We start from the raw sequence: 18,186 nt of genomic DNA, 5'->3' as shown, positions 1-18,186 counted from the left end.
GGTCATATTTTTTTTTCAATGTTATTTCTGAGTTAGAAATACAAAAAGGGTATTATCTCGCGGCGGCAAATTCAGTACAAAGACTGCACCAGTCTCATCGAGGAGAATGGGAAACAACTGGAGTTTTCATCTGGCGCAGTTTGTGCGCTGGGTTTTTACCCCAGTTTGGAAGCCAGGAACATGTGATAAATTAGAACCCAGTAAGTTTACAATCTACATACAGGCAAACCACAATCTTCAAGTAACGCTGGTAAAAAAACGTTTTTTGTTGTTGATGTGCTAAAAACCCATGAGAAGGGCTTACAGATAAAATAAAGTTTACCACCGCTACTGAACATTGCTTCAAAAAACAAAACTTGCCTGTGCCTTTAAAGCATGGGTGGCCAACTCCAGTCCTCAAGGGCCACCTACAAGTTAGATTTCCAGGATACCCCTGCTTCAGCACAGTTGGCTCAATCAGTGGCTCAGTCGAAGACCGCTTCTGAAGCAGGGACAGATTGAGCCACCTGTGCTGAAGCAGGGTTATTCTAAAAACCTGACCTGTAGGTGGCCTTTGAGGTCTGGAGTTGGCCACCCCTGGTTAAAGGTCTTCCTATCCTGTTTTAAAACAAGTACAAAATATAACCCCGTGAGAGGTGATGTAAGGAGACTTTTTACATTCCTGTCATTCTAAAGAGCCCCTGTGTAGCATGTGCTGTAGTCTGTAGGACACTTGATTACATTTCCCTCATGTCTCGGAATATAAATATTCTGTCATTGGCAGAGTTATCCATATTGGAATTTGTATTAAAAAATGTCATCATGTTAATAAATAAATAGTACAGTACGTGACTTTCAACTGCAGGAAGTGGCCCAGAGTCCCCCACAAGTATGGTATTTTGTCATTAATAAGATAAGTGGCAACTGAAAGTGGGGCCCATTTTTTAGCCACTCATATACTGTTAGTGGGCAAGTGGGGGAGCGCTATCGAAGGCTGAAGCACATCATCTGCTAATGCTGACATTGACTAAGATGGCCATTTAGAAGACAAGGAAGCCGTGTTTGGAAGGAGGTCCCAATGAATATTGTGGCATTGTTCCGAGCACTGGTGCTCGCCCGTATTCGGGCAGAGTATACCCATGGTGTTAGTTTGCCTGCCGGTGTGCGTTAGGCACTATGTTCTGGTTGATAACACCCACATTTGGATTATTTTACTCTTTAACTCCTTTGTAGTGCACATTCATTTATTTTACAGTGGGCTGATATCTGGCATTATTTGTTGATTTTATTTATCTGGTTTTCGTTTCTCATTTGGTCCTACGAGGGGACCAATGCGATTTCTGTTCCTTTGATTGGCCGGCCAATCCGTTTTTACCAGTCAAAATAGACCTAGCTGGAAATGCTATGCAGAGAAGAAAACGAAGCGCGGTGCGCAGCAAAAATCCCAGGCTGGACTGCAACAAGTAACTCAAATATACTTTATTGGCACATGCAAAAAAGTAACTAGGGTGGAAACACACTAACGCGTTTCGTGCCAAGAACAGCGCTTTGTCAAAGTGCTGTCTTAGGTGCGAAACGCGTTAGTGTTTTCACCCTACTTACTTTTTTTGCTGTGCACAGCCATTCGTTTTCTTCTCTGCTATTACTTCATGCGGCTGGAGCACGCACACGGACTCAGTTACAGCAGGATCGCGTGAGTACTTCCGTTAATACAACTGATTTATTGCGCAAATCGAGCAAGTACAACATTTGTACCGGGGAAGAGACATTGAATACCAAAGTGGGGCTACCAGTGAGAGGGGTGTTTCCTCCCCTAATATCTGCTCTTAGCAACATACAGTATGGTTTTATGTGTTATATGTCATTTCTATCAAGATGTTCATTAAATGTACTCACCTTTTGCGATCACTATTATTACCTGACTGATGAGAGTCCCATTTTATATCAAGATATACACTATATTCTACAGCCACATCAGATTATCCTGAGGAATTGACACTTTCATATGCAGTTTTTGATGCACTGAAGTTAGTTTTTTTGTCCAATGTTTGCTGGTAATGCTTTGCCGCTGCAGAAAAACCCATGCAAGAGAATTTGGAGGCTCTAGATGTTCACGCACTGTATGTTTGACAACTACGGTAGGCTACCTCTATGTGACTTTTGGGTGCTCTGGCTGAGACTCATTTGTGTAGTTTCGATGGCCCAGAATATAAGGGTAAGAAATGTGCAAAAACTTGAAGAATTCGGCACATTCGGGTGAAAAATATGCGATATGAGACTTTGCCAGGAAGTATAATACCAACGTTTGCACATTTTACTTAAAAGCAGTTGGTGAAAATTAGCAAATCTAGTGAATATTCACACAGAAAAAATAGAGTGAGAAGTTATTTGAAATCCGTTGCAATTCGGCAAATAGCTGGCGCTCCACAGTTGTGTTTTTTTACGTGCAAATTTCTTTAAATATTTGCAGGAAATTGTGGCAAACACAACAAGCAATCTGTGAATCTGACCCAGTTTTAAGAATCTGCTCTTGTGAAAAAGTACCAAATTGTGGTTTGCTAATGAAGGGCAAGCTGAGGAGAGGGGCGTGTGCACAGGTTATGTAGATGACGTTTCTGCTGTTTTCCAAGTTTTTATTGGTTCTTTCGATCATCTGTCTTCACTTTTACAACAGTTTTTAGATCTTGGATAACTAGTGAATGTCACGGTAGATCCGGTCTTTTAACACATTTATATTTCAGTGATCATTGAATAGACAAAACAAGGCAGTGAAATAAAATGGGGTTTATTTGGATAAAACCTCGGAAATACAACAAAACACAAAATATAGAATTATACACACTTACTGGGGCCTGAGGGTTGAGATCTAGCCTTTCCTAGGTGCAGGGAGCTTAATTGCAAGGGCTTACCCCGATGGGAACCTTGTTCCAGACATCCTGAACCGAGATCCATCAGAAAATCCAGACCGGCACCTAGTCCTGACAGTCCTGGAAGTGTTTTCGGCAGGAACTCCTGACCGCGACCGCTACGTTCTAAAATGAGAACTTGGTCCTCGCGTCTGACTTAGTCTCTGCAGGGCAGAATTTCCGAGCCTCAAAACGAAGCCGGTTACTTTGCTATTTGGGACAGAGCAACTTTGAAAAGCCCGCCCTAGCTTCATCGACTCAAGCCGTTTGGTTCTCTGACTGGGGCTTCTCCTTACATGCTCTCCACTGAGCTATGTTCAGCATTGAGGAAGGAGGAGCGACCAATGAGAGCGTGCGAATTCCTCCCCGCCAGCCAATAGAAACAGGGGCTCGTCTCTGGGCTTACGTCAGAGGAGGAGGCGTGCCAAGCCGGCTTGAAAAGCCGGGTGAGCAGGAAATATGATTTAGCCAATGGGAGAAGCGCCTACGAGCTGTGTCTCCCCCAGCTAACTCATTGCCACCTGCTGGGCAGGCTCCACCAAGTCTGGCAGATACAAAGGTGTCCCCAAAGGGTGCCCTTTGTTCTCCGGACTTGGCAATTCGCCTTTCCTCGCCCACCAAACGGTCTTCTCACCTCTGGACATCCTCTCCTCTTGACTGTATAGAGTCTTTTAGCAAATATCTAAAACATTATACAGTACACTTTAATAAAGTTTACACATTGGGGAACCTTATACTTATAAGGGAAATGGATTTGGGATATTTGGGCTCGAAATCCAGGAGTCTGGGGGACACTGGGTAGCCCCGGTGTAATTCACACCGCGTACCGGCAAATCATGCCTGCTCGCTGGGGAGAATTAAAGCACTACCGGTAACATTGGGCCCTGATCTCCTGCAAACAAAATAATTGCATTTATACCCAAATATCCCCCCTAAAACTGACACAAGAAAGCTCACAGTTCTAGGGCCAAGGGAACGTGAAAACAGAAAAAGGCAGGGGTCACTTTATTTTCCACATGTAGTACCCCTGGTCCCTGGCTTATGGTGCTTATGTAGCTACCAGGTACCCCACGGTTTCAGGGGTAACCAGGGGGCTTAAACTTTATTATGAAGCCTGATTACCCCCTACTGTCACAGTGAACAGCACTAGATTTGCCATAGAACAGATGTGCAGTGATTTTCCAATAGCTGCTTTCTGTTTTTCCTACAACAAACCAATATGGGTTTCAGTTTTCTTTTGTTGAATGAAGAGTTTTGACAGATGGTAGTGAACACATCAATGAGCAATAAATAGGTTCTCTCTCGGTTACGTAGACATCCTGTAGGGATATTTGCACTTGGTTTTCAGGGTCAGCTATGTTTAGTTGTTGTGTGAATTAGCCTGTGGCACATTCCCAGACAAAGGGCTTGCGATGCATCCGTTCCTTAGTGCAAGTGTCTTTTTAGCACTTTTTCTTTTGTTGGCATTTTGGTTTTTCTTTCTTATTGACCGTCTCCCTCTGGCTTTGCTCGAGGATTGATGCAGAGCCTAGAAAAATGTTACTCTGTCTCCAAACGATGTTCCACATTATGAAGCAGGTGCTGAGAATGTCGGTGCCTGAATTCAGGTCTCGGAAGACCTTACTACTCATGTTTTCTCTCTTGCTAATTAATATTGTCAGCTTGTTTTTGAGTGCCTACATACATAAAATGCTTGTCTACCATTCCATGCTTATTATTCTGGAGTTTATTATGTCACAGTAGGTAATAAAGAAACGATGGTTCCGTGTGTGACCCAGGCCGAGGGGCCTTCTACTTCCTGGGATAAAAAAAATCATCAAAAATGATACATTTTTACAAGGGAGTTAACGCTTTCACTTCCAGAGGGGCCTGCAATGCGTTATGGCTGCTCAGGCAGCCAAGGGCATATTTTCACCTTGAAACTCACATGGAAGATAAGACGAGGGGAAAGTTTTTGTACAATGATCACAGAGTTTATTATGGAAGTCTATTATGCATTTTGAAGTCATATTAAAACGACAGTACTATACTCTTCTGGCCTCTCTTGCTCGGAAATAATGTTCTGATCTGACCCCTTTTGCGAAGCCTGTAGAATAGACTGATTTTATAGAAGCCGTCCCCGGTTTGTCGTATAGATTATTATTATTTTTTTTTGTATACTTTATAATTTTTTTTCCAATAGCTGAACTGAGGGGGGATTCCCGCCAAGCGAATACACGGACTCGCTAACCTCCAGGGACCCTCCCCGGTTCCCGAGCATTTCATTTTTTTGTGCCACAATAACAAAACGCTAATAAGGCCGCTGGGTCGCCAACAGAAACCTGCAACGCACAGATTACAATGCATTGCAGGCTCTCCGGCGGTGATGGGGTTAAGCATTACACATACAGTAACAACTCTACCTGAGGAATGCTGTAGATAGAGGTTGTATGTTTATCGGTATAAACATACCATGGTTCCCCCACAAAGTTACTTTTAAAGTCGTACTCCTCTGAAATAGTATAGAACACTTTGGGATGGTTTCATGACGGAATGGGTCATTTCTGTAGAATAGATCGTTGTGAAACCAAGTCATTGTGACTGAAATCTGTAAAAGAAACCGCACAAGGAGATTTTTACCTCATAAAAATACTTTGCGATTTTGTTAAGTTGCTACTGCACGTAATGGTCTTCAAGCCAAATTGGTAGCAGAGGAAGTCCACATGAGCTCAGGCCAGGATGGGCACACAAGGGTCTGTATGATTGCCAAAGTCTCTATAACTAGTCACTATTGGCAGAGAGGAACTTGAGGGTACATGATTATTGTATAGTGCATGTATGATGTACCGTATTTAGACTTTTTTTTTCTGTGCATGGCTCTTGTGGACTAAACTGCAGTGATCTGGGCGTATGGTACAGGTTTATCACCCCACCAATTGCCGAAATCGGTGAGATTTATGGGGCTTGGGCCGACTACACTTTAATTGAAAAGTACTTTCAAGTCCTGGCCCAGAGGTCCGTGCTGCATGACTTCTTCTCAAACCCAGAAACCTTCTTGTTCTGCCAGGTTTTCCTCAACGACACACAGGCCTTTAATATCTAACCTGTTGTTGATCACAATAGGAAAGCATTATTGAAATTAGATTGCTAAAGTATTATCAGTAGCATTGGTACAGTATACACGCACTGGAATGATAACATAATACATAAAACTATTAAATAGGTACAGTACAAACCCCATATACATAAATAGCAAGTCACGCATTGAACTTCCCTGCAGTAAGCTTTGCTGGCAGTGAGGACAGAGATGTACTGCTTTGCCACACTGGCATTTGCCACAGTTAAATACTTATTTTCTGTTAGACATTCGGTAACAGCGACCCCTGGGATACTGCTAGTAACATAATGTATATATTTAAAATCCGACTACGTCTTGGCTGAACATAAAAGGGTAAAAGTCCTAGGCGGGAACCAAAATATACCACAGCAGATCTGGGCAAGTGCCGCTCTCCTGCAGCTGGGTTTGCATGCCACTCTGCTTAATGCCAGGATGTGGTCAGCCTTTTTAACACTGTGAATTAACATATACAGTTCCCATCTGTGCTTGGTGTGAATAAACATTTGACACGTTACCTTCTTGTTTTCAGTTACCCTACCATCAAATTAAAGTTTAAACAAACCTATTGGAAGACTATCCCTCTGTGTTTCTGCAGCCCCCTCTTTAACTTTTTTTTTTAGACCTTTATAAGTGGGAGACATTGTTTTTAAATGCAGCTATTGCTTGTGAAAACATGAGAGACGGAATCAGTTTGAAGTAGAAATTCCAGGCTGGTGTCTCTTTCTTTGCTTCGGTGGGAGAACCAATAAACCGTGAGGATGAAGCGAGCAAGGGATTCTGGGAGAGGAAATGGCCACTGCAGTCTCCACGATATAATGATAATTCAGAGTTCCCCACTCTCTAAAATCAGAGAGGGGAGGTGGGGGAAACACGGGGCTGGGACCCTCTTGGCATTCCCTGGGCATTGTGTGTTCCTCATGATGCCCAGGAACATATGTTTAGTACCAAAAGGAGGTAGTGGGCAGCCAAGACATGTGGCTGGCCTCAGAAATATTTTTAATATAGAACTCTGCAATCCATAAAATGTTCTCCTTTTTAATTTTTTTAATAGATTAGTAGATTTTGAGATTTGTTTATTAAAAAAAAAAAAGGTTAATACTTGAAACTGGCCACACTTGCATATGATCTGTTTAACTCCTAGTTGAGTTTAAGTTGAGCGATATTATCAGTGCTAAGCTGTGGATTTTTTTTTTTTTAAACTAAAGTGGGTACTGTACGAGCCAGCAAAACACCGAAAATAACTTGCTGAAAACATTGCAGCCGTTGGTATCATGCAGGACCTTGGAAAGTTGATATGTAATCAATCGGTTGAATGGAATCATTTCTAGGCGCGCATGTATGGATTCTCTCTTTATTAAATATGGCCCTAAGCCTGTTATAACCAATTTTTACATGGTACTGCTCCTTTTGATCCCTTATAGCAGGGGTACGCAAACTGGGGGGGGGGGATTTTTTGGGGGGGCGCGGCGGTTACAGAGGCTCTTCCCCAAAGGCATTTAAATTAAACCACGCGAGGCCTCTGCAACTTCACATACCGTGACTCAGTCGGCTTGGGCGACGCATCGCCATGGCAACACGGAATCAAATGACGTCGCGGGGTCAAAGGATGTGACATCGCATGATCTTGCGCCGTCATTTGACACTTCAGACTAGGTATGGTGGGCGCGGGCATTGGGAGAGAGCACGCAGGGGGGGGCGCAAGGTAAAAAGTTTGTGCACCCCTGCCTTATAGCACCTACAAGTGAATGTGCCAGACGGGAGCAAAAAACACTAACAAGTTAACATATAAACATTCCTTTGCCTAAACTGAGAGTAATTATCAGTAAATGAGTTTGTGCAAACATTTCAAAAAAGTGATTAATATTCTTCAGTAGAAAACTATATGTGATAAAAACCCATCAATCTACCTACAGTATTACATCTAAAATATAGCACAGCAACATACTGTACAACATTGCATATATTTAAAAACTAGAATAAAAATCGAAATCTTTCTGGAAAGTGGAAGCACACCACTGATTGAGTCACCTGTGCTGAAGCAGAGAGAGAGCCTTAAAATCTGATCTGTTGGCGGTCTTGAGGACTGGAGTTGAGGACCCCCGTCTTGGACAATAGTCACTCTTGACCATGTTTCACACTGCAGAATGTGAGGTGAGAAAGCTTTGGAGCCAGCAGACACCCTCCATGCATTATAATGACATTCATATCTGCTTTTGACTGCTGCAATCAGGCATGGGTGAATTATGTCATTGAATTCCTCAATAATTGCAAGGTTTTTAAGGTCACACAGGTTATATAGAAAACTGCTCACCTATTGGATAGAAAGTCCTAAAACGGTAGGTGCAAGGGAGGTAATAACCATATATTACACAGAGTGAACTCAAGAATTCAAAAGTACCCCTCTATATGCACTCTTAACCAGATGTTTGTATGTAATTCGCAGGCCACAAGAAAAATCCCTTAGCCAGGAACTAAAAGCGAAAGGCGACGATAAACAAAAAAGTTTTAATACATAATTAATTAATACACTCAAAATGTAAAATATGTGTCAACTAACCCCTCAGAGGAGCCGTGGAGAAATGGTAGGGATATGTCAAATACAGTAAATGTCTTGATATTATAATTATCAGAGAATATCCCTATCTTCCCCTGCGTATAATTCAACATGTGATGTCCACAATAGTTGCTGTAGATTAATACAGTTGCCTGTATAAGTAATGTGACATATAATAGGCAATCGGAGGAGAAAGAGTCCCTTTAAATGGTAGTGCCACTTCCCTAACTCTCACACCGATACATATGATGTGCAGACATTGCCACAGAGTAGCTATTAGTAGTGCGTAAACCAGAGCTGTAGTGGGTTGCGGCAAACCCAAAACAGAACAGTGTGTAGGATAATAGCACAGTGTGACTCAAGCAGCTGTTTGGACGCAGCACGCGGCGCGCCTGCAGAGACCTAACAGTAAAGGCGCCGGTGTGGGAGATGTGTGGGAGGGGAAGAAAGGAGAGCGGGTTACGGCGAACCCAGGCAGAGGCAAAGAAAGTATACAAGCCGTGTAGGCATCTGGCACATGCAACGCCGTCGCTCCTCTGTGACGTCACGCTCGTGACGTCAGTAACACAGACACGTGTTTCGCGCGTGTAACGCGCTTCTTCAGGGGGAGGAGTCTACTCTTCCGATCCTGTTCCTAGTATTTATAGTGGGACCTGGATGCCTATTGGTCCGTGGGTACTTGTGGGATCTGTCTTTAATCCGCCATTGCGGCATTGTGTATTAACCCTGTCAGACCGGGTCCTAGTCAGGTGACAATTAGTCACGGACATTTGAAACTGTCATTTTTTTTTTAACCTTTTTAAGGTTTTTAATGTGTCTTTGGTTGTGCTCAAGGCCGACATCTCCTTTTGCTTACTGTAGAAAGCTGCGAAACGCACTTCATCAAAGCCGGGACCTTGAATTACTGTGAATCACACACAAAACATCAGCTCTTCTCCCCCCTCGGTTTCTCTTGCTGCCTTGGTTATCTGTCTCTTCTGCTCAGTAGCGGTAATTTGTATGCTTGGAGGAGGCATGCTAGGAGAAACACAGAATGCTATAAGAAACTATTCAATACTTAAAGCGATGCAAAGTGCCAAGAATAAATAAATGGTAGAAATAACAGCTTGGTGTTTTGGTTGAAAGTAACCTTTATCAGGGCTGATGTCTTCATGTTGAGAGCAAATTCCTCAAAGTGCAGGTCTCCTCTAGGACAGAGATACAGAGTATCACAAGTTCACAATGCAACTGTTCTTTTACAGTATTGTAACAGCCAATAACAGAGGAGAAATCAGGTCCCATGTGGACCTTTCATCAGGTGATAGCCTCTGGCTGCAGAATACAGTTGATGTATTGTAGCAATACCACGGTACAGTTTGTACAATAAAATGCCCCGTATTGCTTGCACGGTGGAGAGAAGCCAGAGGGGAGGGGGTGAAGTTGGGATTCGGAATCTGTTACGGCATGCTCTGCCTGTCTGAGGGGCCCTCCAGGACGGCCGGCTCACCGGGGATTCCCCCGGGTTCTTTGGTAGGCCAGGCAAACGCTGCGGGTACAACGCACCCTTTTTGACAGCTTTTAGTGCTTCTGCTATGCTGAATATTCTGAAAATGTAAGGGAGGAATGAACAGGAGGAGGGGGAGAAGAGGAAAGAGATGTGTTTGGAAAGTATTTCTGAATATCTATAGAAAACCACATAATACAGAACATGCAGAATTATAAAACAACTTAAAAATATGTATTCTACATCTGCTTATAGGCTTGTGTTAAATGGGCACAGCAGTAGCCTTGCGTATGCTTCATTTCAATGAAACCGTGCACTTTTATTGTTACCAGTGTGCTATTTGTTTGTTTTAATAGTGTGTAAAAGGGATGAGGTGAATGTTTACTAAGTGGTGCTGCCCGGTAAGACACCTTTTTTGCTTATTCAGGTGGGCCATGTGCTGCCTTCCAGCACCGGAAGGTGTCATATGAAGTAGCGCCGCATGGTAAATATGGTCCAATATCCTTGCATCGTAAACTGATTTTGCCCTGCCCCCCCTTCCCTCCACCCCCCTATCTCCATCTATTACTGTTTCTGGATTGCTCCTATATTAGATTGTAAGCTCCTCGGGGCAGGGACTCCTCTTCCTTAATGTTATGTTTATGTCTAAAGCACTTATTCCCATGATCTGTTATTTATATTATCTGTTATTTATTCGATTACCACGTATATTACTGCTGTGAAGTGCTATGTACATTAATGGCGCTATATAAATAAAGACATACAATACAATACAATACAATATCCCCAAAGTTTAAAATAAATACATTGAGCTGCTTTAATAGCTGTGCACAGCACCAAGTACACTCAGAAAAATCGGAAAAGATGCACCTCCGAGGGTTGAGGTTTCCGCATTAATACATAGCTGCCCTCTCTACCAGCAATGGGGACCCGCAGGTAATGCACAGAACCAGCCTGTCTGAGACTTGTGTTCTGACTGATCTGTGTTTTCTCACGTAACTTGTTTTCACCAGTACAGCGTCCCTCCTTTCCCACTCCGCAGCACGACTGGGAGAACGATGCTATATATTTCAGACGTGTGTCTGTGCAGTACAGAATGTGCAATCCTTTTGTAAACACCTCTGGTATAAACAGGAAAGCTTGCCACGTACTGTACTGTACAAATCACTGGAATGCTCCGGCTGACCTGACTCAATGTGTTTCCACTACCTGTAGTAAGTCCAATTAGCCATGGCATACAATAAACGTGAAAGGATGCGCTTATAGTGCCAGCGAGACGTCGCGGCAAAACAAAACGCTGTCTTTGAGACTGGTTGTCCCATGCATTTGTAGCACCGCTCTTATGGAACTTTGTTCTGTGGTCTTAATCAAAGACCTGGTCGTCTGCGACGTCGCCGGAAAGCGAATTACAACTTTTGCTAGCGGCGACGGGTGACGTCATCCATCGTGTCGCCGTCGCGCGCACTATAAGCGCGGCCTTAGTCAGGAGTGGCCAACTCCAGTCCTTAGGGCCACCAACAGGTCAGGTTTTCAGGATATCCCTGCTTCAGCACAGGTGACTTAGTCATTATGCTACTGAGACTTACCTTGACGTTGGTTAGCAGACTTGTCATTATTTGATCAAAGGATGTAACCAAAAGTCTCCTTTGTCTTACAGACTTAGGTTTCAGTATGTATATTTATTTCCCCATTTATTGTAGCACAATGGGAGAAGCGCAGGGATCCACTTTGTTGGCTCAGTCATTATGTATATATATATATATATATATATATATATATATATATATATATATATATATATATATTCCACTGATAGAACACCTACTATAACATATACAGAGGGTGTTTGACGTGTGATATTTTCACATTTGCTTTCCAAATCCTTTTTAATGAAAAGCAGTCGCTCGGGTCAGACGATATGACACACACACACACACACACACACACACACACACACACACACACACACACACACACACACACACACACACACACACACACACACACACACACACACACACACACACACACACACACACGTTCATTTTTGTTAGCCGCTAATTCCTAATAATGCAGTGCGATGTGTTGCTAGGCGCCTCTAGCAGCTAAAGGGCTAATACAAAAGGCATTGTGGGCATTTCAGAACTACTGTACACCGCGCCCCATTTTGTGCTAAGAAAGATAAGCAGATATAGCCGACCATGTTGCAGTCGCTTGCGCTCCTCAGCAGACGACCGCAATGCGTCGTGCCCGGCCCCTTTTTCACATGAAGTTTATGCGAATACCCTGGTGTCTGCTCCCGCTGACGCATTCTGCGCGCCGCGCTACAGCACAGCAGCAATGACGTCTGCTACATCTGTATATAAAAGACCCCAGTAAAGGTACGCCAATGGTAGGTCAGACTCCAACATTTCAGTCAGTAGTTGTTTATAGCTTTAGGAATTAGTTTTTCTACAGTTATTTAAAAAAATTAGTATTGCCTTACTGGTTGGTTTTTACACGGGAAATATGCGTCCGTCTGAATATCAGAATTGAACATGCTTTCAGACTTCTTATCTCAAACTAATCTGTATTTTTCTTCCAGAAGATGCTGCTTAAGAAGAATTGTGGATCGAAGACTAGAGTTATTAAAATACGGGTAAGTGCGCTTTTTGTTTTGTTTTTTACAGTTGAGGGTTGGGAATTTATTACTGGTTATACCGGTACTGCGATACCATGATATGCCCATTTTTCTATTCTGTATTAATGTCTGTGGCATCGTTTTTGCTGCAGCCGAAACGTATAAAGTTGCATGTGATTAAACTTCACGACGGTGGACTCTGGGCTTGAGTGAGGATGAGTAGTTACGGATGAAATACCGAGAGAAGGCGTTCAAGGAAAGGCAGGACGTTCTAGCTACTGCTGCTTTTTTTGTCTCTGTAAAGTACATTGAGTATCAGTTTTGAGGCTGATTTTACACAGGGTCAGTCCTACATGGCTCAAAAAGTACAAACCCCTTGATCGTGCACTTTTCTTCCTTAAAGCAGCGATTTTTTTCCTTATTCAACTGGCTGCTTTCAACCAATGTAATGCCGATTAAGACACGCATTTCGCCTTTTCTGGTTTATTTGGAAGTAAAGCTGCGTAATGCGGCAGGCATAAGCTTATAGGGTCCATGTTCAAATGGACGAGAAGTAAAGAGTGACTCACTGTGCGTGCTCATTTGCATGCCATTACCCAGAATCCCTGGCTGCACTGGAAGCGCTGTATGCTAAGAGATAGCGGGGGAAAGCAGGGTGGCGGACCTGTCTGAGACATGTGAATGTGCTCACAACGTGGTGTCTTTATTCGGAAGTACAGAAAGTTTTTTTTGTTTTTAATGGGGAAACGGCAAAGCTCCGTTGCATGTCCATGAAGTATTTCCCCCACCCTTACCCTCGCATTGCGGCGCATCAATCAGGTAGAGCGGGGGTGGCAGGGGAGGACACTCAGCTTGGAGACGTCATGTTTAACACTCTGAGGTGACAATAAAGGAGGAGCTAAACCAAGGCCAACCCCCACACCGTCCTCCCTAAAAAATAGAGTGTGAATCACCCAGTGTATTCCAGACTCCTCCTGCAGCGACGGAGTTAACCTGTTGCAACCATCACTGTTATGATTGGTTTATTTTGATCCTCCTAGGAATTGCAGGTTCCACTTGGGGACCAGTAGACCCAACACTGTGCAAAGTCAGCATGAACGACGATAATAAGGATGCAGTCTCGTGCTCGTGACGCGTGACGTGTGACGCTAGACTTCTTGCCCAAGTGAATGTCACTTGCATAAAGGCCGGTGCTGGCAAGAGTAATCCAATTCTGAGATTTGTGCTGTGACCTTCTCTGAACCGTTTGTGTCATGCAGGCTCTCAGCTTGGACACATAGGAAAGAAATCTCGTGGAGCAGCTGTAATAAGATTCTTTTTTTTCCCAGTGCAGCAGTAACAACCCCCCCTCCGAGCTGGAAAAACATGCACAGCTCTGCCAAGCTTCGCACACCCTACTCTAACTGCAGCGTTAAAATAGCAGTCCTTCTGCACATTTGGCTTATAGTAACAAGGGCTGAGGCCTCTGCATGTTATCAGCAGCAATTGCATATATAAACTATTAATGTTAATCAGAATCTAATGCAGGAACGTCACTTCATGACTGCTTAGGCTCTCAGAATAATTATGTTCTGTGTCTGTTGAAAAATGTAAGTTGCAACAAATGTTTGGGACGTCTTGTATAAATCCTCTTGGCTTCTCCCTTATCACTCGGATCTAGTCATGGATCCCTTCTGCAGTTTTCCATTTCAGATGTTATTAATGTGAAATATATTGTGGGAAAATCAAAACAAGGCGGCGGCAGCAGCAGGCGCAGCACGCCAAAAATGTTCACTTAGACATAAAAAAAAGAAAAAAGATTTATTGGATATTAATATAATAAGTCAGCCGTTCGGTCCATAAAACTAGAAAAACATTGTCCGTTTGTATTAACGTAATAAATCTTTACGTTTGTTTAAGTGAATATTTCTGTGCGCTGCTGCCTTATTTAGTTTATTTCCATGCGACTGTAATATGGAGTCGATGCCCATACTGAGTCTAACCGCCATCTTTTCCTTTTTTTAAAAACAAAATAAAAATGTAGTATTGTGTTTGCTCATTTTAGCAAGCAGTTATAGGTATTATTTGGGGTAGAAAATGTAATTTTTTTTTTTTTAAAAGCCACATACAATTGATGTAGCCTATCCCTCTGCGCTGGGTCTTCTGCAGCGGCGTTGCCAAGTTATTTCGAAGTCTGTAGCTGTAGCGTGTTCTTGGGCTCACGCAGGCTCAGTCGCTCCAACAGCTCTGCAGATGTCCTGGGAACATCGAGCCACTTGTGCTCTAGGGGCGGTAACGTGCAAGTTCAGGAATGGAGGATGCAAAGCTATGATTGCAATGGAAGGGATCACATGGGAAGTACTGTATGTGGCACGTGGTACTGTGAACCTTTCTCCATGGAAAAGTGAATTGGAACATAACCAATGCAACCGCGTGTATTGTATGTCCATGGGAGTCAATGTTTGTCTGTTCCGTGGTTGGGGCCTGAAAGGTTATGAAATGTATATCTTGAATGATGGTTTTTAGCAAACGTAAAAAATGGTAGTGAAGCTGTTACATGGCAGAGTTGGAACCAATATCCAGAGGTAGCAAACATTTTACTTTGCCTACTGATAACACACAATACAGTTATTTATTTATTTATTTATAACATGTTTTACCAGGAAGTAATACATTGAGAGTTACAGTACCTCATTTTACCTCGTTTTCAAGTATGTCCTGGGCACAGAGTTATAACAATATTGGTTACATTAAATGAACAGGGTTATACGGTCAATTCACAGCCTTATATACAGAAGTATCACAGAGTTTCCATAGGATTGAATGGCAATAACTCCTGCTAACTCTGTGTAACGGGTATTCCCCCCCCCAATCGCAGATCTGATGTGGGTGCAAGGAACATACGGTGTTACCATAGGTGTGGTACATTACCCGTTGGCTCGCAGGAGGGCTGAGCTTCCGCCACGGGGAACCTGGGGCAATTATACTAGGGGTAACCACTTACTCAATTCAGCGCCTCCACCTGCGATGGCTCCCACCAGAGGGGGAGTGGTTCCTCGCAGGACAATACAATAATCACATACACGGGAATATATATATTAACGAGTGACTTTACTAACAAGCAATATAACATATCACGCAATACCTTTATATAACCTGTGTCCCTCTCTAGAGGAGACATCTACGGCGTCGTGCAGGACGCTTCCCCAACACCAGGTGATCCCACCCAGTGTCCCGAGAATCCCACCCAATGTCCCGCACTCTTGGAGAGAACGTGGGTGACTGCGCAGTCACAGTTACACTAAGGGGCCCGTTGGTGCACTTATGACTGTATGGTACCTGCCGAGCACTCCGGTACTCGGATCAGCAACTGGCTTCGCAAAGGGTCAGACGTGTGATGAATCCGTCTGATCCTCCAACCGAACTCCTTTGTACGCAGACCGCCAGGGCGGTCTCCCTCTGGAATAGTCTCTGCGGACCCCAACGTGGGTCCGAACCGCTTCACAGGAACGGCAGCGTCCGCTGAGTCCCTAACTAACACTTGGTACTAACGTGACAGGAACCCTAACCTAGGGCCTGTCCCTGTGGTACCGCAACCTAAAGTGGCTTTGGGGAAAACTCCTAGAGGCCTACCGGGGTTAATAACCTGCCCCACTCCCTTAACTCTTCCCAGCCTTGACTGTACTTACTAAGACCTAACTAGTCCCAGCGCCTACAGCAGCAAGCTGTAGCTCACTGGATGCTGCAGCCAACGTGCTGCGCAACAAGGTGCCTGCCTGTCAGACCTCACAGCACTAACAGCCGTGACTCTGATAAGGCAGCACTCTACACTAAGGGCAGCGTCCCTATCTTGGGCCTCCCTCAGTAATTACCCACTAAACTAGTGGGGAGTTGGGGCCTACCTGGGGTGTAGGTACCTATATGGGGCAGGAGCTGCACTCGCTCCCCGCACCCTTCCTTCCCTCACAGCTCCCTGACTCCAACTCTCTGTAACCTTTCTTTCCCAGCTCCCACTAATGTAAGTGGCAGGGTCCCTAACCTGAGGGCTGCCCCTGGCAACACTCACCTTACTGGGGAGCTGAGCTATCTCGGGCCCTGGGGGTGCTGGCCTAGTACAGGGAGTCCCTGACTCCTGTACCCTACCTCCTTCCCTGGGCTGCTCCAGTCTCTGACTGCCCAACGTGCTGCAACTGACAAAAACCCTGTCTGCACACAACATTGTTGCAACTCTGCAGCATGAGAATCTGCCAGCTCTATTGGCTTCAATGCTGCCTGTGACCAGGGTGAAAGTGCAGTCCCCAGAGGCTGCTGGGAATTGTAGTCCTTGGCACAGCTCTTTCCTATGGGGACCGCGTGCACGATCTTTACTGCGCATGTGCGACGCTGTAATGGCCGCCGCTACGCTTAACTGCGCCTGCGCAACCTCCCAGAGCTCCGGCACACTGGCGATGGCCACCGCTACCCTGGCCAACCTCTGCGCATTGCGCGAACCTCGCTCCACAACCAAGATGGCGGTGCCCGCCGGGAGAAGTCGCCGTCCCCTTCCCCCACTGCCACAGGGGTAAGGCAGGGGGCAAAGGAAGATCAGGGGAACCGGGGGTGACCCCCTTACATCTGTAATATAGAACCGCAGCACTGATCTGTGTCACAAGATTAGCACAGAGTCCGACCCTTACTCAATATGCCGGAGAAGTCCCATTGATTTGAGTGGACTTGAGCGCCTCTTCAGCGCTGGGAAGTCGTTTCTCAGTGGAATAGTGTCCTTGGTGTGGGGGTAAACATCCTGTAACAAAATCATCCCCGTGGGTAATTCTCACGGTGCAACTGGCTAAATGCATCAGTGGCGCATAAAGGCAATTAGGTTCCGGCTCTTCTGGTCCCTGGGATTTCCGGAGATAAACTGAGCGTTTCGTTCTGCGTTAGTGGAAATTCCTCACCTTTAACAAACACTGAGCAAGCAAATCAGCCTTCACTGCCGTGTCAAAGACCTGCAGAGCCAAGCATGGGAGTGATAGCATAATGTGTTTTATGTATTAAATAAAAGGTCACACACAAACTGCCATACGTTCATATGCAGAATATAGTGAAGTTGCAAATGATTGAGAGCACTCGGCAAAGTAACACCTTCTCTGACAGTTTGTGGTCAAAGCATAGTTGATGTCTGACTAACATTCTTCAGGACCTCGGCAAAGAAAGCGTGTTGACGCGGTCCTGCAATCCCGGTGCATCAGGCTTACGATTAAGACATTTAATTTAGCGTGCAATCTTGTCTGGCAGCAGTAGGATTAACTTTGCCACAGCTTGCCCAGAGATCAGGATCCCCAGGCTGAACTCTGCCCCTCAGAATTTCATGTGTATCTTTAAAAACAAAGAAAATTTCAAATCAAATCCTTGACGTTCGGGCCAATCTTTGAACCTCATTTGAAGGTCTCTAGAAACCAAAGAGGAGACACCATTTTTTTTTTAACATGTCATTTTTATTTTTATTTAGTAGGATGTAGGGCTTTAGATTTATATAAAGCTTCAGTACCTTAGTCAGGTTATTGGCGCCATTGTAAAGCATTCCCA

At 44.4% G+C, this 18,186-nt stretch overlaps 1 protein-coding gene across 2 annotated transcripts in view; it reads left to right on the top strand.

The window, feature by feature from the left end:
* Positions 1-18,186, top strand: part of LOC142492602 (uncharacterized) — a 152,320-nt gene that overhangs the window by 76,325 nt on the left and 57,809 nt on the right. The window contains exon 4 of one of the 2 annotated variants that reach the window (XM_075595402.1): positions 12,607-12,657. In XM_075595402.1, coding sequence (XP_075451517.1) covers positions 12,607-12,657 — 51 coding nt within the window. Of the gene's footprint in view, positions 1-12,603; positions 12,658-18,186 lie in introns of both variants that reach the window. The other variant, XM_075595400.1, reaches the window with a different exon arrangement.

This window comes from Ascaphus truei, chromosome 4 (assembly GCF_040206685.1).
Source record: "Ascaphus truei isolate aAscTru1 chromosome 4, aAscTru1.hap1, whole genome shotgun sequence".
Lineage (NCBI taxonomy): Eukaryota > Metazoa > Chordata > Amphibia > Anura > Ascaphidae > Ascaphus > Ascaphus truei.
This window is presented reverse-complemented; position numbering and strand designations above follow the sequence as displayed.